The 27,922-nt window shown below is 37.9% G+C and overlaps 1 protein-coding gene across 2 annotated transcripts; it reads left to right on the top strand.

The window, feature by feature from the left end:
* Positions 1-27,922, top strand: LOC108672505. 2 transcript variants are annotated; one of them, XM_018160184.2, is made up of 4 exons: positions 1-295; positions 22,171-22,252; positions 26,280-26,432; positions 26,836-27,922. In XM_018160184.2, exons 2-4 carry the CDS (start codon positions 22,171-22,173, stop codon positions 27,108-27,110), a joined length of 510 nt encoding a protein of 169 aa, XP_018015673.1. In that variant the 5' UTR covers positions 1-295; the 3' UTR covers positions 27,111-27,922. The 2 variants fall into 2 exon arrangements, with proteins under 2 accessions (XP_018015673.1, XP_018015672.1); XM_018160183.2 differs by lacking the exon at positions 1-295 and adding an exon at positions 19,785-20,086.

The following is a 27,922-nucleotide window of genomic DNA, read 5'->3' as shown; positions in this document are numbered from 1 at the left end:
CATGGCGGTGTACGGTTGTGCGAAGAGTTTTCTGTAGACAATGAATCTGGTTGCGTGCGTGCCGGTTAGAATCTTGTCACTCGTGATAAAATTATTCAAAATTGTTGTTTTGAAACAAGATTATCTCAATTACGCTTTTAATGCGAGCCGCGCATGTAATTTGTGTCAGGTTGTGCTTGTGTTTACCTGCATTGGGATTGGAGTTGCGTGATTTATCCCAGGTTGTACCGTTGATACTTGGCTTCTGGGCGCGAAGTTAGAAGCTTACAGGCAGCGTGCATCAGTTGATTGGAAGGTTAGTATATTTGGTTATTGAACTAATATATTTGAGGTTTCTTTACAATATCTTCGAATGAGTATTGAGTTGTGAAAAATCAATTAGAATTGCGGGGCGAGAATGATTATATTCTCTCTTTTCTTTTCCTTCTCTTTATAACAGACTAGAGTTAGACCAGTGGTTCCCAAACTTTTTCAGGCTGGCGCCCCCTTTGGCTCCCTAGTGAATTTCTAGCGCCCCCCACAGACATACGCCACTTTCTTGAAATTTAGTACGCTGATATTTTAAAAGATAAAGGTTAAACACAAATGTTTTTTTCACAAATAGAACCCCATTTAGTGAACCAATATGTTTTTCAGCTGTTGTAACTGTTTCAGTACTAGAAACCAAGCACGTCTCGGGCAAATTTACGGCATGGACTCGTGGCCGGTCTCAAGACCAATCTCCAAATTCAATTATCAAGTAATATCTCCCAAACTAATGAACGCAGCTCAATAAAACTTGGAACATGTATTCATCAGAACTTAACGGTGCTGTTTAGCATGCGAAAAAATTTTAAATATCACCTTCATTCGTGAGTTATATTGCTATACAGGCCGAAATTCGCAGTGATCAAAGAATTTCTTCCAAACTACCGAACAGATTTGAATGAAATTTTGAATAAACATTCCTAACTACCAAATGGTGTTTTTAGATTCTAAAAAATTTTTTGATTTTACCTTCGTTTGCGAGATTTTTTTTTTCATTTCATCGTCATTATTGATTTCACACTTCCTTATTCGCTTTCGTTCGCAAGTTATACAGATATAGGGAGAACGACCGGCTTTTCTACAGGCTGGTTTAACCAAGAGCCGTTTACGTATCGCCGTATAATTCGCAAACGAAGGCAAAGCGAAAAAATGTAACTCAGTTCTCACTGCAGTGAGTGACAGAGAGCGCATTTTCTCGTCGACGAAAACTTGAGGTCACGGACGGACAGACAGACGGACACGGCGAGCATAATAGTGCATTTTTTTCCATAAATGAGAAAATGCGCTAAAAATTGTAGCGAGCTAAACATCACCGTTGCTGAGGTTAGGTATTAAAATACTAAATTTCGTTCAAACCTGTTCAGTAGTTTGGAAGAAATTTCTTGATTACTGCGAATGTAAGCACGTATTTGCTGCCTAAATCACGAATGACAGTCGAAAAAATTTTTGCGAGCTAAACATCACTGTTCGGTAGTTAGGACTGTAAATTCAAAATTTCGTTCGAATCTGTACAGTAGTCTGGAAGAAATTCCTTGATCACTGTGAATTTCGGCGCGTATTTCCATATAACCATGGCAAAAACAATTGAAGGCAAAATTTAAAAAAATTTCACGAGCTTTACATTACCGTTAGGTCCTAATGAATACGTGTACCAAGTTTCATCAAGTTAAGTTTATTAGTTTGAGAGATATTCCTTGAACATTGAATTTGGGAATTGGCCGTGTGACCGGCCGCCGCGAGTCCGGCCGTTAATTTGTCGGAGACGTAAACCCAGGAGAGGTTAAAAAATATAACTCAGTTCTCACTGCAGTGGGTGACAGAGCGCATTTTCTCGTTGACGAAAACGTGAAGTCACGGACGGACAGACAGGCGGACAGACAGACGGACGGACATGGCGAGCACATTAGCTAGTGCATTTGTTCCATAAATGAGCAAATGCGCTAAAAAGAGATCTGGGTAAAAAACCATCGCTGGGAGCCATGAGCTGCACGTGTAGTGTACATATCGTCAAACAAACGTTCGAACTTTGATTTCGGACTGCCGCCCCCTTATCGCCCCCCCCTATCGCCCCCCTATCGCCCTTTTCTTCCTTAACGCCCCCCAAAATCTTTCCACCGCCCCTAGAGGGGCGATATCGCCCACTTTGGGAACCACTGAGTTAGACGAAGCTATGCAGGAGCATATGTGATATACCTATTCAGTCTTAAATGCCTAGGCAATAAGTCCAGCAGCTAGCTCAATCAATCATCAGTTAGGAAAGATCGGGTTCTAAAGGCCGGATCCATTGTGAATCAACAATCAAGTCACGAAAAATATAAGAATCGGCAACACTGCAACAGGGACAGGCCATGGGCCTATTTCTTCAGTGCCGACACTTCTAGGTATTCTATTCTATCATACCTAGCCTATAGGGAGCCAATCCTGGGTTCCTGGCAATAGTTTCACGCATGGTTGGTTTCACGATGAGTTTCACGAGTTGTGTGACACTGAACGAACTTACAATATTGCTTTATCTCACGAATTTTACCAGATAATTTTTTTAGCAATTCAATTAAGAAATGTATGTATTTTTCTAATTTCTAACGGATCTGCATTGTTGCCTTCCTACTTCCAAGTTCCACTACGGTCTTTCTGAAATGTTTTTTTTTCTGGTTGTAGACTTGTGCTTGTAGCCTAGGTTTTCATGTTATTTCAGCTTACCCGGGTTTTATCAACGAAGTTTCTAAAAGTATTTTCTCTCATATAATTTTATGTTACATGTATTTTGCGCTTGAATTTTACATCTTTAGTGTAAATTGTTAGTGTCCATGCTCCATATATCCGTAGTTTTATCAAATGTCTGTCACCTTCTGCGCACGATTGCAATATTCGCCCGTAGTTCGTTGCCCAACAATTGTGGAGGCTGCAATGACTTTATTTCATTATTTTACCATTCACCGTTGCTATTTGGTGGAGGGAAAGTATAAGAAATGGGATGGAGAGGAAGAATTGAACCTACCTGTAGGGAGAAGTTCTGTGGCAGATGCGCGACCGACCAGCGTAGACAACCTAATTTCTCACGCATCTTGTCCAACATAACCGCCTCCGCGCTGCCGGCATTCCTATAGCTGTAGCATACGAGTATATTCACTCTTCGTTCCGTTCTTCCGCGACGCGTTCTCGTGGTTTCATTTATCTTTACTGCTTGAAAATTTGTGACCCGAATTTGTGCATTTTAGATGAACATATTGGAAATTATATTATTATATTTTTAGTTACCTCGGATTCTTTCTAGAGTTTGTCACTGCTCGAAATAAATTGAAATCGTCATATGTCGCAGTCCTGAATCACGGTAGTTATGAGAGAGATAATATGCGGTGCCTTATCATGTACCATTGACTTTTGTTAACTTTCTAAAACGAAGCGATTTGATCGATTTTATTTTAATATCTTCTAAAAAATATTTATTATCACACGAAAAGCTTAATGTACCGGAACTTGAGATTATCAGCCTATTATGTGTCTCATTCAAAACCAAGCAGCTAACGGAAAACGTGAAAGGTTTCCGGATTGCATAGGGGAAACGCGAGAAGTTCCGCATTCGAAAAAATGGCCATTCAAATATTTATTAGATTAATTTCCTCCAGTGTAATCGAGTCAGGATTCTTTTCGGTACTAAAGCAGCTATGTTGATTGCGAATGATAGATACTATTAGTTAATTCTCTCTCGTACATTTTTGACTTTAAAGTTGATTTTTAACAAGAGTTTCTCACGAGCCTCGACTCCGCAGCGCGAACAGCGTTGCTCAGGTATACACGTTGGATTGGAAACATAACCAGAGGTCCTCATCAAAACCATTTGCTCCTTCTTTGGTAAATGCAAAGAATCATTAAATCGCATCAACGTCGAATATAGTTCAGTTCGTAAATGAGTAAGAAGTCTTCTAGTCATACATGCATATATATAAATGAGAGACTCTACGTTCACACAATTTCTCGACTATCTTCTGCCATACCCTAATGCGAGGTGAACGAATGGCATCACTAGCGCTCGGAAAGTGGAAGTGAAGCCCAGAACTCTATTTATTTAGCAATTAAGAAAGTTTGCAGTCGCGAAATGAACTTCTGCAAATTTTTCTTGTATTCTTGCGGCAAGCAGGGGAGTAAAGTTCGATCTTCATCCTTGCAAATTGAAGCAAACTTGACGAATGAATGACGCGTTGTTGTGCATGACATTGAAATGAACGAAAGCAATTTGCTTCCTTCATGCTCTTTCGAAATTGCCAATGTTCCTTAAAGATAATTCAATGTACTTTGGGCTTCGGTTGTTTGATCAATGAGTCGTGTTTCGTTTGTGAAACTAAAAATTGTTATCAATTGACATTTTTTATTATTTTCTTTTCAATAAATCACTGAAAATTCTGCGACAAAATGCGATTAAAAGTATGCGAATTAAGACTTAGAGAGTAGAAAAACCAGATTTTTGACGAGTTGGTGCTATGAATAAAACATTTTCCCTTCCTGTATCACGTAAAATTTGCCTTACGCATTTTCCAACGATTTTCTACATTGTTATCAGTGATAGGTAACACTTAACGATATTAACGAAAACACAAAGACTTCGCATATTCTATATTCAACCGGCGTCATTCGAACATTGGTACGTGCTCAGCGCTCACTAATTCATGTATCATTTAAACAGCTCGTGTTCAGGCATCGTGTAGTTCGTTAGTGAAATGAACGCGCAAACTGCATCGTATTAAAATACTCCTCGTGTACGACGCTCCTTGATTCCCTTGATGGAAGAAATTTATTTCCAAAGTGATTCCAGCTCTAGTTTTTCCTGTGAACTTTTCTAGGCACCTCATTAAGCGCATCAAATACTCTAATTGAATTAATCCCGTTGGAAAAACGCAAATTTTCTTTACGTTATTTTTCTTATCGCTTGCGGAATACCGCGAATACCATTATCCAACAACTACTTTCTAATTCATGTTGGATCTACATGTTTTAACGGACATTTTTTGTCAGATGATTGTGATGATAGGCAAACCAATGATATGCTCCTCTTCAAAGCGCTTTTGATTTCGTGTACGTAGCGGTTTTCGTAACTAAGGTTACTAATTAAGTAATTATACAATTCCACGTCCACTTTATTCATCTTGACGAGCTTCTTGTCGAATCAACATTCGAGCGAACATAGCGAAAGGAAAGCTAATTAATACTGAGTCCTGTTATCATTAATCATTCAAAGTGAACAAATGATGAATTTTTAGTTGTTAGGGCAGCTTTTCATCTATTGCTCATGCTGTTTATTACTTGGAGGATGGGTAAAAATAACGTTGAAATTTTATGGTCATATAAATCGAACATTAAATTTTGCTACCATTTCCACCTTAAAGTATATAAGCATTTATTATTCACTTAATTAATATTTGAATATTTCATGCGGAAGCTTCCTTGATACGACTGTATTCTCTTACTTTAATTGTGTATTTAGTACAAAATGTACGTGTATTTCCTCTTGTTTTCTTGTTAAAGAGGAAAAAGTTGGTTGTTGGCAGATACAGCGCAGTCAGCATGGATTAAGATCAGTTCAACGATAGACTTTATAACGCTTTAAATCCTCAATAAAAATTCCCTTTTGTCAATGCTCGTGAGCCCTCCTGTAGCAAAGGTTTCATAACTTTGGTAATCAATAATTAAATCTCTTCTGACTATTAAAATTTGAAATTTGAACGAGTTGTTTGATCTTCCTCAAAATTTGATAGAAAAATAATTTATTGTAATCGTAGTCCGAGTATTTTTATTTATATTCAGCTCGTCAGAATGTCATGAATTTCTAGTGCGATGTCCAGATTTTGTGAATTCGACAGATTCCCAATGCATCTAGTATATGAAAGATTTTCGATATGGCGCTTGACAAGAGCGCTGATTGAACCTGTTAATGACGGGGAGCCAGCCTCGAAAATGAGTTCTGACTTCTAATCATTTGATTTTAACTACTCTGAACCGCTGGCTGTAATTGTATACCGTTCCGCGTGTGATATTTACTTTGCAAGTTATCCTCATCTTTACAAGTTATTCTTAGCTTTTGGTTAGCCTCTTATTTAAAAACAAGTTTCCTATGTTTTCGTACTAGTTCCTATGTTTCCTATTAAGTTAATTCTACTGAATGCAGTTCGCGGCAATACCTTAGTATGTACAATTATTTTCAGTTAAATTCAATTATATACAGGTCACAGAATTTTATTTTTTATTTTCTTCTGAAAACATTACGCTGAAGTCACACAATATGTGTGAAGTCACAATTTTTCTTCTAAAAATATTACACACGAGATCTCATTACAACTTTTCTTCAATAATGACCGTGCTGAGGTTACGCTGCATTGTTTCGTTAATTACCACTGCGCCGATGTCGATGTGCAGGATTCTTTTGTTGTGTGTCTCTCGCCTAGCTTGTTGGACGCTGTTTTCCCCGTGAATCAAATTTAGATATTAGGGCAGTAATGGCTATATTTTCATCCTCGGATATGCTGCAAAATTACCGTTGGTTAGATTCATCTGACTTCGTTGGACGTAAAAGTGACAATAAAATTCCTCAACGGTGGGGGGTAAAAAATAAGTAAAACGGAATTAAATTAAAATTGGCTGTAATTGGATTCGATTGAAATTTCTTCCCGCGGTTAGTTGAGGATAAGTAATTTATTCTTGGTCTTTTTTTTCGTAGAAATCGACGACTTTTTATAATGATCCTGAATGCCTCCTTATGGTTAAAATCTGGGCTGGTGCATTGATGGTCTAAAAAAATTAATTATGGTAATAATAGTGAATTAGTGCTCGTTGTTGACAAACCCGGGAAAATGGGCGAAGTTGATTATTTTTCTTGTTCACTTATTCCACTTGGATAGCATTCATATATATATGTTTCTTATTAATCCGATCTTTTTTTTTATTAAAGTTATCTACGAATTCTTACACTCCAGGTTTTGTACGGTCTATCAAAGCATTAGGGATTACTTGATGATTACGTTAGTGCGTATGTACGGCAGTTATAAAATAATAAGTTTAATTTGTTTACTGTGTTAGTATATGTATATGTATATGTGGCCTTGTGTGCCTAATGGGATAATGCGGTTCACCTATAGAGTGCGTAATGGGAAACAAACTACATAGACCTCCATCACAATGGAGACCCGCATTCTCCTCCTAATCATGATGCATTCACTGCCTAATGGGCGTATATTAAATGAAGGGGACATGCAAAATGTAAGTTATTGTACTCAATTTTGTTGTTTTGCGACTTTAGATTTGAATGATGCCTGATTCAACTGATTTTTCTTGTCGGATCTCCACAAATACTCTGCACATAAAGTAAAAATGGGTTTCAATGCTAAATTCAATCATGAAAACCCTTAACCAACTGTATCAAATTATTTCTACTTATCAATTTGCATCAAATTAGGCTAAGTGATTGTTCACTTCAATTAAGAGTACATCAAAGTTTAATGTCAAGGGAAAGTTACCCTTGTGCCGACACAACGCTCAACTTAGATTTTGTTTGCCTGGAAAAAATATTGCGGCGTCTAATCCTAAGAATTTTAATCCGTCGCGCCCAATTGGAAGCTCAGCGAGACAAATTTACATAAACTCGGTGCTTTCTAAACATTGCACAATAGAATGGCTGAATTTTCCGCACCTTGGCGCCTCCCCGAGACGACCTGCCTTCAAAAAGATGGTCTCATATGTCGTCCTAACAATGGCTAGCAGAAATTTGCTATTTAACTTGGGTGTTTAATTATATACCTACTGAAAGACTACCTATGCTTACAAAATGTGTTTTTTTTTTTCATTATTCATATTAGATTTGTGCCGAAGATTGTCATTTCTTGATAGCTGTATCTTTATGATCGGGTTAATATATCTGAGTGTCTTGAATACAAAAAGCATACCTACGCATGCATTGCAATGACTACTAAGTCTGGTATCTAATTAAGCATATTTCTTACTGAAATGCAAGCGAATAACTGAGGTATTTCTAATTAGTTTAATAAATCTCGATTTGTAAACCCCAGAATTGTGGTTCATGAATTGCATTGTTTAACTTGGTTTAAATTCGGTAATTTGGGAAAATAAAATAACTCGTCAGTCATTTTGAAGAGGTGGATTCACTGTAGTATCTTCAAAAATTTGCTCTCAATCAGGCGCGAATACTATTACATCTTGCGTTGAGCGTGTTTTCCTTTAATAATTGTATTTATTAATATTTGAATGTGAATGCGCATGCGATATTTTTATATTTAAAAGAATTCATGATGATCCATCCGGCCAACAGGCAATAAATTCTAATGAGGGAAGGCGAAAGCGCAGGCCTTTCATTCGTCATTTTGATTTCATCGTCATTATTATCATCTGCTGCTTTTTTATAGTCGTCCCTCTTATTAGCCTGAGAGGCAATTCATTTGTGGCAGCCCAATATACCGTGGAGAATGCCCTCGCTTCTTATTAAACCTCCTTACATGCCATTGAATTTATTCGCGCGTTTTGACTGCCTATGTCATTGCGCAGATGTTCGGCAGGGAAACATAATGCATCATCAACAATAGTAGTTATTAACTCTCAGGTATGTCAATGAATTCCCTTTCCACGGCCGTCCATTTTGAGAACCTACTTCATTTCGCAGATGTTATTTGGAATTTTTATGTCTGAACCGGCGAATATATAATGGAAAATAACCGTTATAAAGCTCCCAAGCATGACATTAAAAATCCCCTATTATGATTATTTACATTAATTTGCAGCTGTTCGTGGGAAACTGCTTTGTGTTTGCTGGTCGACGCTGCCTCTCCATTAGCGTCGCATTCTTGGCGACTCGTGTTAGCTTTTCGCCGCGGCCAACATGAAGCGTCCTACAGCGACCGCTTGCTGGCGCCATCCTTCATTGGAGCAGTTCCTCTCACATATTTCTTGAAATTTAAATTCAGTATAGGTATACATTTCACCAGTAGGTATACAGTAGGTATACATTTATCAGTAGGTACACAGTTATCCAGCATAGGTATACATTTCACCATGGATCATAACATACTACTGGAGCATTAATTACTTAGAAAAAAGTTGATATTGGTGCAATCGTTTAGAATGAATGACAAATAATTGTATTATATTGAAAAGAGGTATTTACGTGACAGTTTTTCTTAATTTCTATAAACTTGGTCATGTGATTAACATGAAATATTATTCATGCTGAACAAGACACATATGATTACCATGAAATTAGGTCACTGGTAAATTTTCATTTTAGAGTACTTTGCATGTTTAAACAGCCTACCGGTACTTGAATCGGCAAATTGGGCGTAAAATATATATGTTATTTTGTAACATACCGTACTTCTATATATCTAGTGCAAACAAATACTTCACGAAAATTTCTGCTATCCTCAAAAAAGATCCTAAACATAGCCTGGATGTCGTTTGGCAATAAAATGTGTTCATAGAATTAGTTTAAGACCTTGATGGAAGCAAAAAGAATACACCTTACTTTCTGACCGAAACTAGCGCGGGGAGCCATTTTACAGCCTTGTATATGTATGTCTGTCGCAGTCGCACGAACTGCTTTGTTATCTTATTATTCGAGCACAAAAGTCCCATGTCACAGAGTGGGCCGCTACATCGGCTCCGATCTGGTCTCGTAGAATATCTATCGCATTATTGAACAAATTAGTGTCTTATAAGATCGCGGTTTCCCGTTGCATTCAGAGCCATGCATTTTTCCGTCGGTCATTTCTAGTTGCTTTTTCCGCAGGAAAGGTTAGATAATTTGAACTAGTATGATTGCCTTTATATGTAAAGGTAATATTTTTATGAAATTAACTCTGGAGCCTTTCATCTAAACGAAAAATTATTCTAGAAATTTATGTCCCCAAAAATTTTCTGCTTTTTGCTTGTACGAGTAGATTTGATATTCGTTCAGACGTCAAGTGTTGAATATTGAAGGAAAAGACGCCGATAGCAAATATTTACCTGCTATCTTATGTCCCATGTACCACATCTGCTCGCGTGTGCTAAATTTCGATTCTATTCTCACGTACGGTATATCAAATCAAACGATCATATATCAATCGAGTCACGTGCTTAAGTCCAATTTGCTCGAATGCCAAAAACTAATAAAGGCAACTTTGATCTCTGATCGCGCGGTCGCCGCCTTTGCCTTCATGTGCCAGCGTCAACGGCAGCTGCTCAAGTAATGAAGACCATTGGCGCTCTTATAACCGAGCCTCAATAATAGATAACTTAGGGTATTTTTTGCCCGATTTGCTTTTTGCCTGGGAGAATATCGGGGAAAATTCTCAGACTTGTGGGTTTTTGGGGTCTTGAAACGCTTTCATAGCGTGGGAATTTTGTCTCGCTGGTTAATTACCTCATTTGAAGTTCTTTCTTGGAGGAAAAATTGTACCCGCCGTTTGAAGTGTGGCTTATATAAGAACATTACGAGTCAGCAAGTTGGAACCTTTTTTGAAAGGTCGAACTAGCACTGCAAGGCTAATCTTCCCCTATTTCAGCTGGCTTTCTCAATTGTTGTTTCTGCATGAATTGGAATGAAGTTTCGTTAATTTATAGAAAGTGCTAAATTTGTCAAGTTCATGCCAGTTAAGAACAATTCTTACTTACGAAAAGTCCAAAATTGTATAGCTGTTTTTGGAAAGATATTCCTCATTAAATTGTTCATAATGTACGGCATCAGGACTAAAAATCTTGATTTATTAGTCAAAGTTTGTATGTTTGAAGCCCGACACCACAGGTACGTATCCACGATACTGTTCATGGCGAGATATTTTCCTGAAACGAAAAATTTTCTCTCAGTGGGACAATACTAAAGCATTTAAAGACTAGAAAGGATTCGATCATTATATGTAGTAATTCGATTTTCAATTTGCTACCTATACATTTTATTCTAGAGACTAGTCGTTTTACCAAAATTTTGTAACGGGAGTTAAATGTGAGTTCAGTGTCCAATATAAAATCTAACTAAAGATGTATTTCTTTAGCAAGCATTCAATTTTTTTTTACCAGTGAACAAGATACGAGATTCACAAGTTGCTGGAATTGTCGAGCCTAAGCAGCACCTGGCTACCTGCCAATTTTTATTCATAGAAATTGGTTAATTGACGTAATAACGATCATAGAGATTTGTTGTTGCGTATCGCTGCACAATTGTCAAAAGCCCAAATTTAAATGCACATTATCAAATTTCTAATACGATTCCTGCGGTAGTTTTCAAATTGATTTTATGAACTTAGTTTTTTGGGGTTTGCATGAAATGATTAATTTGCAGTTTCACGTGTGCAATTCCGCTAACCGTATAATGCATATAAGATGTAATTCTAAAATTGACTATAACTTCGTGAGACGACATAGAAGCGAACATCGAACCCGCATGACTTTCCTCCTCGGAATGCAGAAATATCTGAATGCCGTCGAATCATTTGAAGTGTGAATTATTCAAGCTCGAGCTGTGTTCTAACATTTCAAAGACAACGAAGCAATGCACGAGCTCACCATCCCTTTGAGGAGGCATTCACACGGGCCTCCCAAAGTGACAACTCGTAGGGCATTGTTGCTCGGGGGCTCAGACGAAGACTGCTGGCGAGAAGCAAAATTGGGGCCTATTTATTAATCTTAGAACTTGGGTAATGTTCTGTATCTCTATACATTTAGCAAGCTCTTGGATGCTCAAAATTCAGATGCGTAAAACAATGCTTGATTTGATCGTAGTCGACCTTTCCTTTTTGCATGATTTATTATAATTCGCACTCGGTGAAATCAATTCTCACGGAATAAATTTAGTTCTTCGCAGCGGTACTCAGTTCTTATACGTAACATCAGGATCTTATTTATTTATCTCTGGATTTTTCTTTGTTTTATTTATTTCACAAGGCCTTCATTTCTTACAGGTTATATTACCATCTTCCTTGTAATTTTTTTTTTTCGTGCACGTGACTTTGAGCACTTATTTCCCTAGATATAATTGAGGTTTGGATAAAAATCTAGTGAAAGCTCATAAGTTCAGACGTTTCGGGCGCAGAAGTGAAGCCTGTAAATGCACCACCAGGCCTACAGCTTAATTCCAAAATTTGCGTATCTGCAGCCAATCCGCCCGAGGCTCCGAAGTTTGCTCGTGGTCTAAACTTTCACGTTTAAAGTGACTACCATACTTTTGTTCGACAAAATTCTTGGATTTGGCTGCTCGATGAGTGTCACCAAAAATGTCACGTCTTTTAGCGTCGAGATGAGAGCTTCTGCTGTCGTCGGCAATTTTGATGGTTAAATTAGTTGAGAAACGTTCCAAATTATATGCATCCATGATCTACAAGGACGTCTATGTAGCATTTTTCGAGGTTGAGTAATCTATAACTATTGTGTCAGTGACAAAGTTTTCGTTGGAGTAATTAGATAGATTCTCTGTCAAAAATCATTTACCCTGTAAAATAATTTTTAAGAGCCCTAATATCTGTAGATATAACTGTTTTTGGCTAAGCGATTTTTCTATCGCAATTCAGAAAATTGGGTGCTTATGCCCATCAATTTCCACTCAGTCGTGATGTGGGAAAAACTGTCAACATCATAACGTTTTCGTTCACGTTTCTTGAGGTAACTACGGTCATAACAACGCAAATACATTCACGATAAATGCTTAAGTTACCGAACCTGAGTGACGTGTTCTCGCCTTCGAGCTTAAATTTTCGACTTGGCTTCAATTGAGAGTTTCATCTTTGCCATTACTTGGAATAGTAAGCGTAACAGGCTGGCTTGTACGGCGTATATAATTCAAGGTAGCATTCATGAAACTCTGATTTGGCAACGCTACTACCCTCAGTTCTCTCTCTCGTCTACGTACTCCACGACTTGGGTTCTGCATAGCGAACTTCTTACCACAGGGAAGCTAAGCTCGAATCCAATTTGCACCAAACAAAGCACAGTAACCAGTCGAACGCATGTGAATTCTAAATGAATGGTTTCATGTCAGAAGCTTTTATTGAAGGGACGAAGTCTAAATGAATGGTTTCATGTCAAAAGCTTTTACTGAATGGACGAAGGAAGTGCCCTTAATTCTGGAGCTGATGAAGGCCATCGTATCGTTTTAGACGGTGCTCAAGGGAGCGCTTTGTCTCAGTCTTGTACACAAACCATGTTTGTACTGCAGTTCCTGACAACCTGTTTGACCCGACGCTGCAGCTTTGCTTGTGCCCATTGTTGATACTTTCTTTTGAGAAAATTTAGCTGTGCATGGCCTTGAGTATTTTGCCACTTTATTCTTTATTTATGCAGGCTCGTGTTTTGTGAAAAAGTGAATGATTCTCGGGTTTCATTCGTAATTTTGACAATACTTTTTCTTTCTACCGGTGGTTAGTCAATGCAACATTTATTTTAGTTTGTCGAGGGTAAATACTATAGCTTTGAAATTTGCTTCCTTTTTTACTTTATTCAATAAATTTTCATGACAACTCAATGCATTGACTATTTGGCAACACTCGACGAATAATTCCTAATCTGAACCAACTTTTGCTTGCCGAATTGACATCGCTCTAACAGTTTGTGGACGTTTTTCGACAGCTTTTGTCGTATATTACTGAACTTATCATTTTCTTGTTACCTTTATGTGATTCAGTCTATTTTCCCTTCACTTGATCTCCATTTTTTCACTTGCTTTTCATAATCTCATAAAAGACATGAGTTCAGTTAATCACTAATCACTTAACACATGATAGAGATTCACGAGCATTTTTATGTTCGTTTGCTAATAAAAAAGCGTAATTTATGGATTCAGTAATGAAATAATATGAGCAATAGAAGCTGATAAATCGCGCACATGCTGTAATAAAATCGTTTTTGGTATTGAGAACAATTTGTCAACCAAAGTAAAATCCGGCTGCATTAACCAATTAATAATTGTTGTCTGTCAACAGTTACCGACTTGACATTATTCTATTGGATATGCATCACAGTATAGTTATGGCGCGCGACGGTATAACGAAGAATGCTGGCTGAACGCGTTCTCTTATCGTAGATGAAAAAAATGTGAATGCTCGTCCAATAGCTTAGATCTATCATAATTCAATATATTCGTTACATTTTATTAGCTAGTAAGGGATATTGGCAAGACGCTTTTAGCGCGGCCATTACTTTAGAGAAGATTCATTGAATGCCTCTCACTCAAAAATTAATTCTGAAGATCAAAGATTCGCCCAAATCCCTAGCCATTCAGCAAAGATGTTATATATATAGTCAGATGGGGTAAGACAGGACCGAAATCACTAACAAGCCCGTAGCATCTATACCATGAATAATTAAAAAATCCTAAACCTATCACAAGGTGTATCTATGCAATAGGCTTCTAAGCTACAACTCTGACATTTTGCATCTAACATTTGCAGAAGAGGGTTGAAACAAACACTGAAATGACAGGCAATGATTGCTCTAACATATTCTTTTGTCAAATTAAATTCAGTGCAATTAGAATGCACGCCATGGGCTGGTCCTTTCTTACCCCATGAAGGCTGCGATCCTGTCTTACCCCATTTGACTATATATATCCATTAGTGAATTTTTGATTCTATGTTGATGGTCGTCCATTCTGGTCCCTCGTTTACTTTTTGAGCAGGAGAAGCCGAGATCTGTGTAAATATGAGCGATCATATTTGGTTTAGTCAGCCGCTGGCTTTGCTGGCTTTTGTAAGTGCCTACCGGCGTGAGTTCAATAATGCAAGGTATGCAATAAAATCTTCAGCGCCAGGGTCGGACTAACTAACTTGAGTTATTAGGAGACTATCAAGGTTTCTTGTCGAACAAGTTTCGTCATACGAGATGTTTGGATAATATATGAACTCCCAGAGATGAGTTTAGTTAGTATGAACGTATTAATAAAATTTCTACTACATGAGTGACATTTACAGGGAGCTGTTTATTTTGCGAATCAACATTTATACGCTTTTATAAATGACTAAATTGGCCATCGAAAGGTGAAGCATATAGCAGCATCGAAAGGTAAATTGCATAGGTAGTTGATTAATCCTGCAGATTTTTGTAAACAATATTATCCATGAAAAAATAGGGAAAAGACTGCAAATATTTTAAAACACTTGTTTGAAAGAATCGATCTGTTTGGAATTTGAACTGAATTTTATTTTTCTGAATAATTCAAGAAATTATTCTACAAGCAAACAAAAACAACAAACTTTGCACCCGATCATCCGTAAAATAAGTCAATGCAAACTTGGCTAAAGAATTTGCACAAGTGACAATTCACCGAAAAATAAAATTAAGTCTAATCATCTTCCTATAACCGGTCATCTACTTGAAACGGAGAAGAAAGTTACCTCTAGCTTTTTTGCCCGCATTTGCATCAACATTTCTATTCCGATTTTAGATTTTTTCGAGTGGTAGCACAAAAGGATTAGTCACTGCTGCGTAATTTGCAGTCCTTTAAACTGAGCTACACGAGACTTAATATTCGTTCATCCGCTTCTCCTCCCATGCGGAATGGCCGAAGCTCTACAATGAGTCGTCGTAACAAATCGGATGATCTCTTCACTTGCGATTCGCGTTTCCTGAAATGCAGAACCCCGTACGGACTCGTGTGGTTCAGGTGATCTGTCGATCGGCCGTGAAATTGGACCGGATAAGCCAAGCATTGAGAGCGTTTATTCCGCAGACTATATTGTCCGGTTAAGCTGCGGAGCTTCAACATGGCTGACGCTGCTCGAGTTTGGGTTATTCTTGAATTTAGTTTAATTTTGGGTAATCTGGTTGTGCAACGAGCTAGGAGTGGTCTGCTTCAAGTTGGATCAAGCAAAACAATTCATTTTCGTCCTAGTTGGTAAGTATTAAAACTTTTCTTCAGTGAATAACGTATGTTTTTAGTTTCTGATCATCAGGTAAATCGCTCAATCAATCATAAATAGTCAGACTCATTCTCGCAGATCACAACTGATAATTATTTAAAAAATGTTGCAGGTTTTCGTCGAAATGCGAGAAATTATTATTAGAGTATCAAAAATAAAATTATTTCTGTAGAGTTATTGTCTCATTGATTCGTAGATTAAAGAATTGGTATTGAAATGTACGTGGTAATAGGAATCCACTGTCAAATTTCTAGCGAAATTAAATGATTGGAAACGCGGAGTGTCTGGACGCACGACGAAGGCTTTTTGCCCGGCGGTGACGGCTTTCAAGCTGCAAGAATAGAATCTACAATTTTTTACTGATACTGATTGCATTTGTGTTTAAATGTAATAGCAAGCTATCAACTAGCTGAGACATGAACCTTTCGTATAACATCATTACTGGATCTGGTTTCATTCGAAACTTTTCCTAATTGTGGACACTCTGGCCGCTCTCTAAAAGTTCTAGTTTAAAAAAAAGTTCTAGTTTCTAGTTTTAAAAGTTCTAGTTTTTTTAAAAGTTCTAGTTTTTAACTATGAGGCGCCGTGAAAGTTACTGCCTGAAAAATTACGTGTTCTCACTGTTTTACGCAACATCTAGTGTATTTTCAACGATGATCTATTATATGATTCTTCTAAACATGATTAGGTAGTCGAGATATGCTTGAAATTCAAGCATTGAGGGTTCAACAAATTTCAAGTTGTTTGCTTAGCTGATTGAGCATCTTTCTTTTGGTTCATCCTGTTGAGCGTTCCTTTTTGCGAACTACTCTTTATAGTGTGAAATTTGGTCGATAATTGCTGCTTCTTCGTTTCATACCGTCATTAATATGGTAATCATTAATATGGTAATCATTAAATGGTGAAAGGACGCCATGAATGTTCACAATTCCTTGCCGCAGTGACTCGTGTTTGTTCAGTGACATGACGCGAGGCTGTCTGCGCGAAGCCTTTCAGTGGCCTCGACTGACAAGAAGAGCAGAGAAGCGAAACCTTGTGTCGCTCAAGCCTTTCGCGAAGGAGAATCAATAAGTAATGGTACTATAACGATAGTTGTTGGCAAAAAGATCAAGACGGAAATGATGTTGATTGAAGGGAGAATTCAAATGGGATGAAGAAAAGCAATCGACTTTATTTTTATATGCTAGAAAGAGAGATTGAAAATAAACTTGCATATATAGGGGGAGATTAGAAAGGCCACCAATCTGCTTAGAATGTCTGTTACCTTGACAACCTACTCTTTCTGCCTTCTCATTTCTTACTCCCTTCCGATATAATCAGTGCAGTAAATTTATGTAGTCGAGCAAAAGTTAAGGCGCGGATTTCAGTCGAATAAGATGGTATAAATTCGATTGCCGAATACAGGGGCGATCGACAATTAAAATCTCTTTGCAGTGCTTTCGTAAACAATTCTCTTGCAAAATTCAGATTGTGCACTTTGTTTTATTTTCGTCTGTATTCCCATAAAATGTTCTCGTTAAAGTCATTTTCACAAACCCTAATCTATTCATGACTATTATAACGAGTGTCGAGACTCCCTTTTATTGATCCGAAATCATCAAAGCTTTTTTTTCTGTCGACGAATTGCGCGAAGTTGCCATCGTATGTTTTTCTTGATCATTCTATCGAAGCTCTTTAGGTGATCCCGTCGATGTTTTACTTCAAATGAGCCAAGCTGTTCCCTTCTATCTTCGGTATATAAGTGTTGAAGTCTCATGGTCGTTCAGATAACTCTCGAGGCTGATGACTTGACAGAATACAGCGTTTAGAACTCGGTATTCTATGCTGCTCAGTGGAACCTTTCTTCATATTTTGACGTTTAAATGTGAGTATATACATCTAATACAGGCTGCGTCTCCTGTTCAGATTGTTTTGTTACCATTGACTTATTCCAAAATTTCGATGATATTGCACGTGTTTTGAGTACATTTGGACAATCCATGAATAATTTTTTTTTCTTGTAAGTCAAATCAGAGCATTTATGCTGTTTCATTATTTTTACTCTTGTTGATTCGATGGTTTTAACGTTGGACCTTTTTCAGCTTGGAAACGTTGAATAAATTTGTTCAAACCTTGTTTTCTGTCGACGCCGTCAGAAATATTCATAATTTGAGAGTCAATTCAAATAACTTCCGGGGTCTTGGTACTGTAATAAAATAAAAATATTGATTTCTCGTTTCAAGTTATGACTGCTGTAAAAAATGTGCTACCGTTCTTTCACTTCTTTATTCTGGGTATACATATATACTAGTACGTGTAACTGAAGAGAATCAATTTAGTAGAATATAATTGTCCGATTATAACTAGAGCGTGCTGCTTTATTAACACTTTCTTTTAATTTCCACGCGGACTGCATTCTAGAACGAGTGGAATTAAATCGGGTGCGGTAATGTTGACCGAGCACACGCACTGAGGTTTGCTTCTGTGTGGCGCTGGAAATTGAAGACCAGAACAGTCCTGAAGAAACAGGGCTCATTTCTTGCTGTCCAGAAAAAATGTTCAACTTAGCCATTCTCCTGAATGAAAGATCGCTATCCTCCTGAATCCATTTTCTGACTTCATCGTTGAGTATTTTAGATGATGATGTTGCTGAAATTATAATGTATATCTTCTCACATCGTTGTTTTTTTTTGTTTATTTTACCGTTATCCATTTTATGCGTCTTAATCTAGTAATTTATCTATGTGGTTTTATACTATATTAGTTTATTGCTTTTGAAACGAAACAAAATCTTGCGTGCAATCCTCGCTTCTTGCGGCTAGTATTATTTTTATTTTTAATTGACTGTGGACCGCCCCCTTGATAGTTCCCTTTCATTAATCCGTTTATAATTAATAATGAATGCAACGTACCATAACTTGATCGACATAATTGTTTTGGACAGCCCTGTATACTTTGGTTTCGTAATCTTACAGGCCATGACCGTAATAACTCCGTGTCCCTGCACTACGTTATGTTACTCGTCAACGTACTTACGTCAGGTTCTGATGACCTCACGTGCGACACTTTTAGAACCTATTACCTTAAGCTGCTTACATTCCCCACTCTGCCCTCACGCTTCTAGCATCCTGTAGAGCTTCTTTCGTCCTTTTTTAATGAATATATTCAATTTTACTACGCATAGTTTGTTGTTTATTATTTCACTCCTGACTCAATTCCATTCTGAAGTTATTTATCTCACGATTTGTCTTGCCTAAGCACGCTAGTCAAATTTTTGTATTTGTATGTTTTGTTAGCAGTCTCAGGTTCGATTTAGCGTATTTCGAATGGCCATTCCTTCTTAAAAATATCCTTGTATTGTTAGATTGATTTATGCGCTTTTCAGCCATCAAGAAATATTAGGGTTGGCAATGAAGCACACGCAGTGCATAGCTTGTGCTCGTGATGATGCCACTCTTGGCTTGTTATTGGACATCCTGTGTTCTGTGGGTGCGGCATGCGTACCATGAGTGTGAGGAGCACCAGCGACCTTCTTGGTGTGTGTGATGTGTTAATCAATGGAGCTTGAATTCCAGAGTCTTATTTATTCACTGCGAGAAAATAATCATGGAGCCTCTACATGAATTATTCACCACTAAGTAAAGATGATTATGGAGATCTTATTCACATTAAATGTCACTTTTACGAAATAAACTGTGACCAGTTATAACCACGCAATCGAGAAGGGAGAGAATAACTCACCGCCGTCAAACCACTAGTACTGTAATTAAATAGGCTTAATCTGAAATAACCGACTACTTTTTGGGTTGATTTATTCTCGTAAAATCAAAGCCAGTTTTTTTTGGAAATTTTATCTTTCATCATTACCTGTTTATTTTTATTGACTATATTTTTTTATTAACTGGATTCTGCACTTATATAGAAATGGGGGTGAAATGTCTGTGGACTTGTACATGAGGTTGAGGGAAGGAAATTTTTCGTCTTCTACGGTGAGCGCTGGAATTTTTGGAAGTTTAATTGCAATTCTTTAGTTCAAAAATTTCTGCCTTCATTTTATTAAAGCTCATGGCCCGGACGACCCTGAACGTGGAGAACCAAATGCCGACATTCTCGCACGCCTTCATCTGGGCCGAGATCTATCCAGCGTGGAGTTTTGTGACATCATCAACTCCTTTATGGTCGATGACTTTCCTGATAATGTGTGTTTGCTTTGTGTGACTTGCTTTGAAATTGAAATATGTTCTATCGAACACTGATTTTCGTTCGTATTTTTTTATTTATTATCATCCTTGTTTTTGGGCATTTGATTCGTCGTCTATGGTCGCTTTTCGGAACTAATGCGCCTGTTGCAGTTGGCATAGAGTTTAAAAAATCTTCGGATGGCCTTGTTCCGGTTGCTCATTTCTCAGATCTGAATAAATACTCAAAATTTAGTAATCACCATCTTATTACTTATCCTTGTTGAGAGTATGAGAAATAACATCGCAATATATGATCGACAGAGATGATTTCATGCACCATCGGTATGGCAAGACTTTTATATCCAATCTCCAAGTACAATTTATTTCTTAAACTACCTAGCACAAATCTCGCCTTCAATTCTGCCTAGTTTCAACAAAATATTTGTGAGGGTAGTAGTATTCAACATATGAGATGTGAGAACGTGTTCAACAAATACGACTGGGAAGTGTTCAACAAAATACGACTACCCACAGAATTTTGTTCTTGAGTTGAATTTGAATAGCTGTTAAGTATACTGTGGTGACCTGGTGACTTCCATGAAAACTGTCTTTAATTTCAACTTCAACCTCGATCTTTAATTAAATTTTTACTGATGGAGAATAGAAAATTACTATATAGAACGTATTTTTTTATAAGTTTCAATTGAATATTTCGAGCATTCACCTTCATTTAAACAAGTTATTCAAACTTGATGAAAAAAGTTGTGAAGCTTTTTAATATTTTGAAATACTGTAAAATCTTCATTAGTATTTTCCATGTTTGAGGAATTCGTTTCGTGGTAGCTACTTGATCATCTGCCATATCAAATATGCATAATACAACGCGTCTCTTCCTTGAATTATAAAATATTTAATGCTTTAAACTGTCTACTGTTTTATCTTCGGCGCTTGGTTATATACAGAATATTCGTTCTGAAATAGGAAGACTTTTAGATGTGTAATGCGTGCGGTTAGTATTTCTTGAAGGCTTTTAGTGAGCTAAAGCGCCCCATCTTCATCTCTTGAAGTTACTGCTTGGTTTTCAAAAGATCATCTTACTCCATCGTCGTTCGAGTTTCTAGGAACGAACGCCTCGTGTTTTGTTGTTGATTGCCCCAGGATTGATTGCGTTCGGTAGCTTCAAGATTGCATCGACACTTGCCTTTTCCCTCGCGAGTTGAGAAGAAACGTAACGTATATTTTTGTTGCCACTGGCGAAAGACAACTAAGGGCTTTGTAAAAGTTTTTTTTCCGTGATGCAATCGGCTTCATGTCTGAATGTCCAAGTCAATCGAGAAAGATGCAATTGTGTATTGGCTGTGGCGATAAGAAAACAATGCATGACTTAGATTTTCTACTTTACTATGACAAATTTGCACCGCAAATCACCGCTATTTTTTTAAACAAAGTAGAACGTCAACTTGTAGAGTGCCTGCAAACTCGATCGCATTCCAATGAGTTTCGGTATTTTTATTCAGAGTTCAATTCGTCAAATATTCTGAGCTAAGCTTTTAACTAACTCAATTATTATTAATATTATAATTTCAAGGCTGATCCTCTCTCACCGAAATCTCTGTTCAATGAATTATTAATATTTTAGCTGTGAATCAAAAGAGTTAATTAATAGTAATAAGTATATCAAAAGTTGGTTCCGGTAATACTCTCAACTATATATAATCGAGCTGCTGTCGAGTTTTTTCTCGATAATTTTCGTAAAATTTGCCAACTGTAGAATTTCATCACGAGTTTCTGCCAAATTCAAATTTTCGATACTATTTCGGCAGCGATGATAATTTGGTTTATTTCAGCTGAATAGTTTTGCTCACCTAGTGTAATACCTACGTATATAACAATATAACATGTTTCAACTTTATGATAGAGACGTCAGACGAGCAATGGAAGAGTTTAATTTTGCTCATTAAACTTTTCCATCAATTTCATTACGACCATGTTAGCATTTATACTGCAGTTGATTCTTTTATATTTTTTTGTCCTGACACCTATAAGTTCATTCATTTCTATATTCATGCGTAGTTGGTGCATAATATTCCCATTACTTTCAGATGGCTGTTGGCCGGTCATCGCTCACGGCCTCCATTGGAGTATTTTTTCTTCTCCACCTCGTGATGCTCCTGCCCACAGAAAGTGAGTAATGAGAACTCTCGGTTTTATGTGTAATGAGAACTCCAGGTTCCATGTGTAATGAGAACGCCACGTGAACTTTCTTACGTCTCTGTAGTCTGTACCCCATCTATCATTTCCCCGTCCCTCGATCATACGTCTCTGTACCTCAACATTTCCCCGTCCCTCGATCATACGTCTCTGTACCTCAACATTTCCCCGTCCCTCGATCATACGTCTCTGTACCTCAACATTTCCCCGTCCCTCGATCATACGTCTCTGTACCTCAACATGTCCCCGTCCCTCGATCATACGTCTCTGTACCTCGACATTTCCCCGTCCCTCGATCATACGTCTCTGTATCTCAACATTTCCCCGTCCCTCGATCATACGTCTCTGTACCTCAACATTTCCCTGTCCCTCGATCATACGTCTCTGTACCTCAACATTTCCCCGTCCCTCGATCACTATGTCCCTGGGCCCCAACATTTCCCCGTCCCTCGATCATACGTCTCTGCACCTCGACATTTCCCCGTCCCTCGATCACTATGTCCCTGGGCCCCAACATTTCCTCGTCCCCGATCACTAATATCCCTAATCAAAGATTCATCGCGCCCTGATGGATCTATCAGGAGATTTACAGGTGGAGACTACAGCCATTCTGCGGCTTGATCCGACGTCCAATGCAGCCTTTTGTATTTTACTGCGCTTGAAATTCCAACAATTTGAGACACAGAATAAGAAGTAGAGCGATTATAATTTGCTTATTTGTGTTAAAATCTGTGTTGCAATGTTAATAATTTACGAAATGGTGGAAATAGACATAGCAGTCTCTAACTGAAATTTTTCATTCGTATTCGTAACCTATCCTAAGAAACTTCGCATTTTTTGCATTTTTTTGTAGACGCAGCTATCAATCAACAAAATCAACGTTGTGAATTGATTTTGGATATTTTATCCACTTGGTGTTTGACGAAAGATGAAAATTTAATCATAGAAATTTTCCCATTTAATGGCAAACTTCTTTTTGGCTAACCCAAAATAATGCGTCGCCTACGTTGGGCATACTTTTCTTTCCTCCAACTTGTGGACGTCTCAAATTAAAACCTAAATTTCATGTACAACGGTCTGAGAGAATGTTTTATTGAATAAAGTATTAGGCAGAAAAAATGAAGATAACTCAATAATAATAAAATCATCTTAATATTGAACCAAATGATCTCTTTTGATGGAAGTTACATTTTCGAATCAGAATATTATAACTCACAAAATCAAACGTTAAAAGAACCCTTTTTAGCGCATTTTCTCATTTATGGAAAAAATGCACTATTGCGCTCGCCATGTCCGTCTGTCTGTCCGTCCGTCCGTCTGTCCGTGACCTCATGTTTTCGTCGACGAGAAAATGCGCTCTCTGTCACTCACTGCTGTGAGTACTGAGTTATATTTTTTAACCTATTGCACTTTATGGAGTTTTCTATACTTTCGAACTTTTCGCAGAATTTGACCTAAGATTTTTTACCCCTATACATCACCGCCTGAATTTGTTGTGACAAATATTGCGCGAGAAAACGCGTTTCGCGTCCCCCACTCAGAAGTTCGCTAACATTTTTTTGCCATTAACGGATTAATGGAGAAATTAAATAGTAATAGAACTTGTAATCGTTTCGATGTGCAATTAAACAAGTGTTTTTACGGACTTATTTGGATAATTTGAGTTTATGACCGTGTATAAGTCACTCATTATTTCTATGAAGAGCTTTCTAAAATCATTCTCATTGAAATAATGATGGTAAATATTTTTCAGCTATTTAAGACCTATTTTTCTTGGCCGATATGTCCCCGATGATCGATAATACCGAATTGATAGTCGATTGCCTAATACACCTCGACATACATTCGTCGGATACATCGCCAGCAGCTTGCCGTATTGTCAGAGTTCGCTTGTACGTCAATAATGCATGGGATCGATGAAGAAATGCCACGCACGACACTGAGGCTCCAGGCTGGCAGGTGCTAAAACTCCACCACTTCGCCGGAAACATAAATTTAAAAAATGCTTGCTTATTATATATATTGTTAACATGCGGGAAAATACGTACTTACGATCATTTACATATCTCTTATCAGTCATGTGTTAGGGAATTTTGCGAATTGTTTGTATCTTGTAAAGTTCTCGGAATAAATCGAAACTTAAATTTTCCTGCATTCATCCATTTATCTTGAATCTATTCGATATTGTGCCAGTAGTATCGCTATGTTCATTTTGGTAGATTTTCATACACCAGAAAAGAGTAGCATCGCATCAGGTAGCATATATATCTGCTCTAAAACTAATAGTTTATAAAATCAAGGCTAATTGTTCTTGGTCGTCACTAGTTTGTTTCGCCTCGAGCGCAGTAGCATCTTTAATCACAACAAAGTAGTTCATGTCCTTTTAATGTCGATAATATGATAACGAAATATCATTATGTCGGAGTGTGAAGCGTATATATTATGAGAATGTGCGGTTATCAGTAACAAAGTTTCTCTTTTTTCACGGCTGCAATAGCGGGAAAATTTTGCGAGGAACATTAAAGTTTACTTGTGTCAAAGATGAATGCAAGCAAGTGTTACATAATTTTGAGTTTTTAATATCAATAAAGTGTATGTTCTGATCCTCACAAGCGAATGATGTGTAAGCGTGAAAATTTGATGTTCGATAAAAACTGTTAAGCTTTTTGTGACCGTTTGTTGTGTTTTTGATATCACTGTGTGTGCCAACTTAGCCGCAGATAAGGCTTACTTAGCAGATAAGGCTTACTTAGCCTCATATGATTTTCAGCTTCAAAAGTTCACATTAATTTTCTTGAGAATCTCTGAATGGCGTGGTCGACTCCCTCCAACATTTCATATTTTTTTTCACCGCTGAATGACAAAATATCTTGATTTGAACCCATTTTTTTTCAATTTTCGGGATTTATGTTTCGAGCTCTTTTGCTTCATGTTAACTGTACAGTGTACTGTATAGCACTAAATCGTAAACAATACCTGTGGTGATCTGTCTGCTTTTACTGCTGACACGATTTCCAAGCAAAATCACCGTGAGTCGGGCTCATTTTTCCCTCGCTATAAATCAACGCTTATCCTTCTATTTTTCTGCGGATTAACTCTTTTAATTTTCCTGGACGGGCGCGCTAGAGATAATCGTAATTCGTGGAGCGCGACAACAGCTATTCAGCGTCCGGTTGCATGATCATTGCCGGGCGGCGCCACTTCTCCTCTACGGATCGATGACAGACATCGAAGTCCGTCACTGAAGGCACGCGATACCGCCGTAAACCGAGTCGTTTTCTGTCTCGCCAATCCCCCATAAAAACGAGACCGTGCCAAGCTTCGAGTAGAGTCGACCCATGCTTAAATTCAGCATGGCTTGTTCACGACCCATGTTCAGCATGGCTTGTTCACCAACTTGTCATCTTTGTAATGAATCCCTGGTGCTGAAGTTTCAGCACGCAACAGTCATCGACGTTTCATTGAATTCTGTTTTCATTTTCAAACTAAAAACGAAAGTTGAGCCGACAGAATTTGTTTACTTTTATTTTTCCTCATTCATCAGTGGTAAGGAATTTTAGTGAGTTTCGATATCGATTGTAAGTGAGACAGTAATGAAAGTAATCGATATCAGAATCATCGTTTTATATTCTAAACAACACGGTTTTAGGCTCAGTATACTTGTACAATTATATCTTCAAACATTTTTATATTTCTGTGCCAGTAACCGTGAAAGCATTTAAGGTCATCCATCGCCATCGCCGAATTGAAAAACTAGCGGGCAAGGCTGCGTGTTTTGTGCGCATAACATTTCCTGTGTTTGTTTTTCCTTTCCGCTTTGACTACCAGTTTCCTTTTGAGTTTTTTTTTCTACAAATTATATGCACGCGATGGCACTCTCTGAGCAGTAATTTTCCCTCGCGAAAGTGGTGACAATTCCCACCATAACAGCCCTTGTGAAAGATTTGAACCATTTGTTCCAAGGACTCAAACAATTCCTTTGTTTCATCTTATTTTCCAGGCAGCGCAGTGGAATGCTTCGTCTGTAGCTACGCACCACGTAGCAACACCAGTCGCCTGGACCTGTGCTCAGAAACGAACTTCACCGAAACCGTCGTCAACACGAGAACTTGCGAGTTTGGATGCGAGCGCGTCGCCACTTACGACGTGAACGGTGAGCTCAAGCCTCTGTTTTATCCCAGACACAAGCGGGTATTGCAAGGCACCGGTCTCATCATGGCAGATAGCGTCCACTTTACGGCTGAGACGTGTATTTATCAACAAATATGTTCCGATGACGCGTTACGTATTTTTGATCTATCGAAGCCGGTCACTCTCAATGTTGATTTTTGCTATAGGACGATTTTGCCAACGAGATAATTAATTACGTTTTGAATCGTATGGCTTGTGTGCATACATCGTATGTCAGAAACTTCGAACAATTGCAAAATCAACCGAAAGTCTAATGGCCGAAATATCACTTCTGAGATTTTTTTCAAATAAAGATGCATTGTATACGTACTTTAGTTTCAAACTGTAGCACACTAACTTTCTTGTAATTTATTTGTTGCTTGCAGGAGAGCTCGAGAGCTACCACCGTAACTGTGCCCAAGACATGCCTCTGACGAACACTTGCGAGACCACCGAAACGGTCATTCTCACGAGAATCGTCTGTGCTTGCGATTATTCGTACTGCAACACTGCAACTCACGCATCTTCGTCATCGACGAGGTTGTCATTGATGTTTGTAATGCTCTACTGCGTCTGGCATGTCACCGCAAGAAGAAACCTTCAGTTACATGGTGACTCACCAAGATCTTCCAGTGCATCGATGGTGTATTCACCAGCTTAGATTTCGTAAAGAAAAGCGTATTCGATCGCTGCTAAGTCACTCACAAATTATTAGCGTTTTATTTACTCTGCACCCTATCAAAAATGGAAGGCATCAAATGCTGCTAACGGCCTGTCTTAGAGAAATCTCTGCTGATTTGGGTACTTGATTATTTTTGTAGCATGGTTTACTGAGTCAAAGAACCGCTAGCAAGTAACCTATTATTTCCAGTATGCAACAATATTTTCAGGTACTGAGCTTCAGACCGTCGTCATGGTACTATTATCCGATTATTATTACCTATTGATAAAATGACGTAAATTTCATACAAAGTCGGTTTAACTTGGTCAACATCAGACAGATAGTTCTGCTATGGAGGAGTAAGAAAATTCTTACTTGCTCAACGCCTTCCATCTTTTGTATGCTTCGAGATCCTGGTCTACAATAAAGACTTCTGTACAATGTACATAACACAACATAGCGATGGCTGTATTACAGCACATTATTGATCAGGGTTGAATAAGTCGCTTCGCTGTAATTGAAGTTTTGTTAAGCAAGCGTAGAGCCTTTTCTTATTTGTGCTGTGCATGTTAACTTGCAGGTGTTCAGTGTTTATATACGTACAATACTGTTGGAATATTTAAACAAATTGTAATAATATAATGAATCGATACTTGAATCATAAAATACTATCAATACATTTTTGCCAGCTTGTAAATAAAAGTTGCTGTTGATCGTAATCCAAACAGCAGACCACGCTCCAGACCTGTCTGGAACGTTGATCTTCCCGCACTCTTAGAAAAATTACCGTTAACGGTATTACCGGCGTTTCA

This window comes from Hyalella azteca, unplaced genomic scaffold, assembly GCF_000764305.2.
Source record: "Hyalella azteca isolate HAZT.00-mixed unplaced genomic scaffold, Hazt_2.0.2 contig13457, whole genome shotgun sequence".
NCBI classification, from domain to species: domain Eukaryota; kingdom Metazoa; phylum Arthropoda; class Malacostraca; order Amphipoda; family Hyalellidae; genus Hyalella; species Hyalella azteca.
The sequence above is the reverse complement of the archived record's forward strand: the minus strand, read 5'-3'. Positions and strand labels throughout refer to the sequence as shown.

What these genes read in the sequence shown, in the direction of transcription:
- LOC108672505 (XM_018160183.2), top strand. Translation starts at nt 20,063, where the DNA reads ATGGTCGATGACTTTCCTGATAAT. An exon ending in TCGATGACTTTCCTGATAAT is followed by an intron (nt 20,087 to 22,170) that starts GTGTGTTTGCTT and finishes CATTACTTTCAG; the next exon opens with ATGGCTGTTGGCCGGTCATC. An exon ending in CGCCACTTACGACGTGAACG is followed by an intron (nt 26,433 to 26,835) that starts GTGAGCTCAAGC and finishes TGTTGCTTGCAG; the next exon opens with GAGAGCTCGAGAGCTACCAC.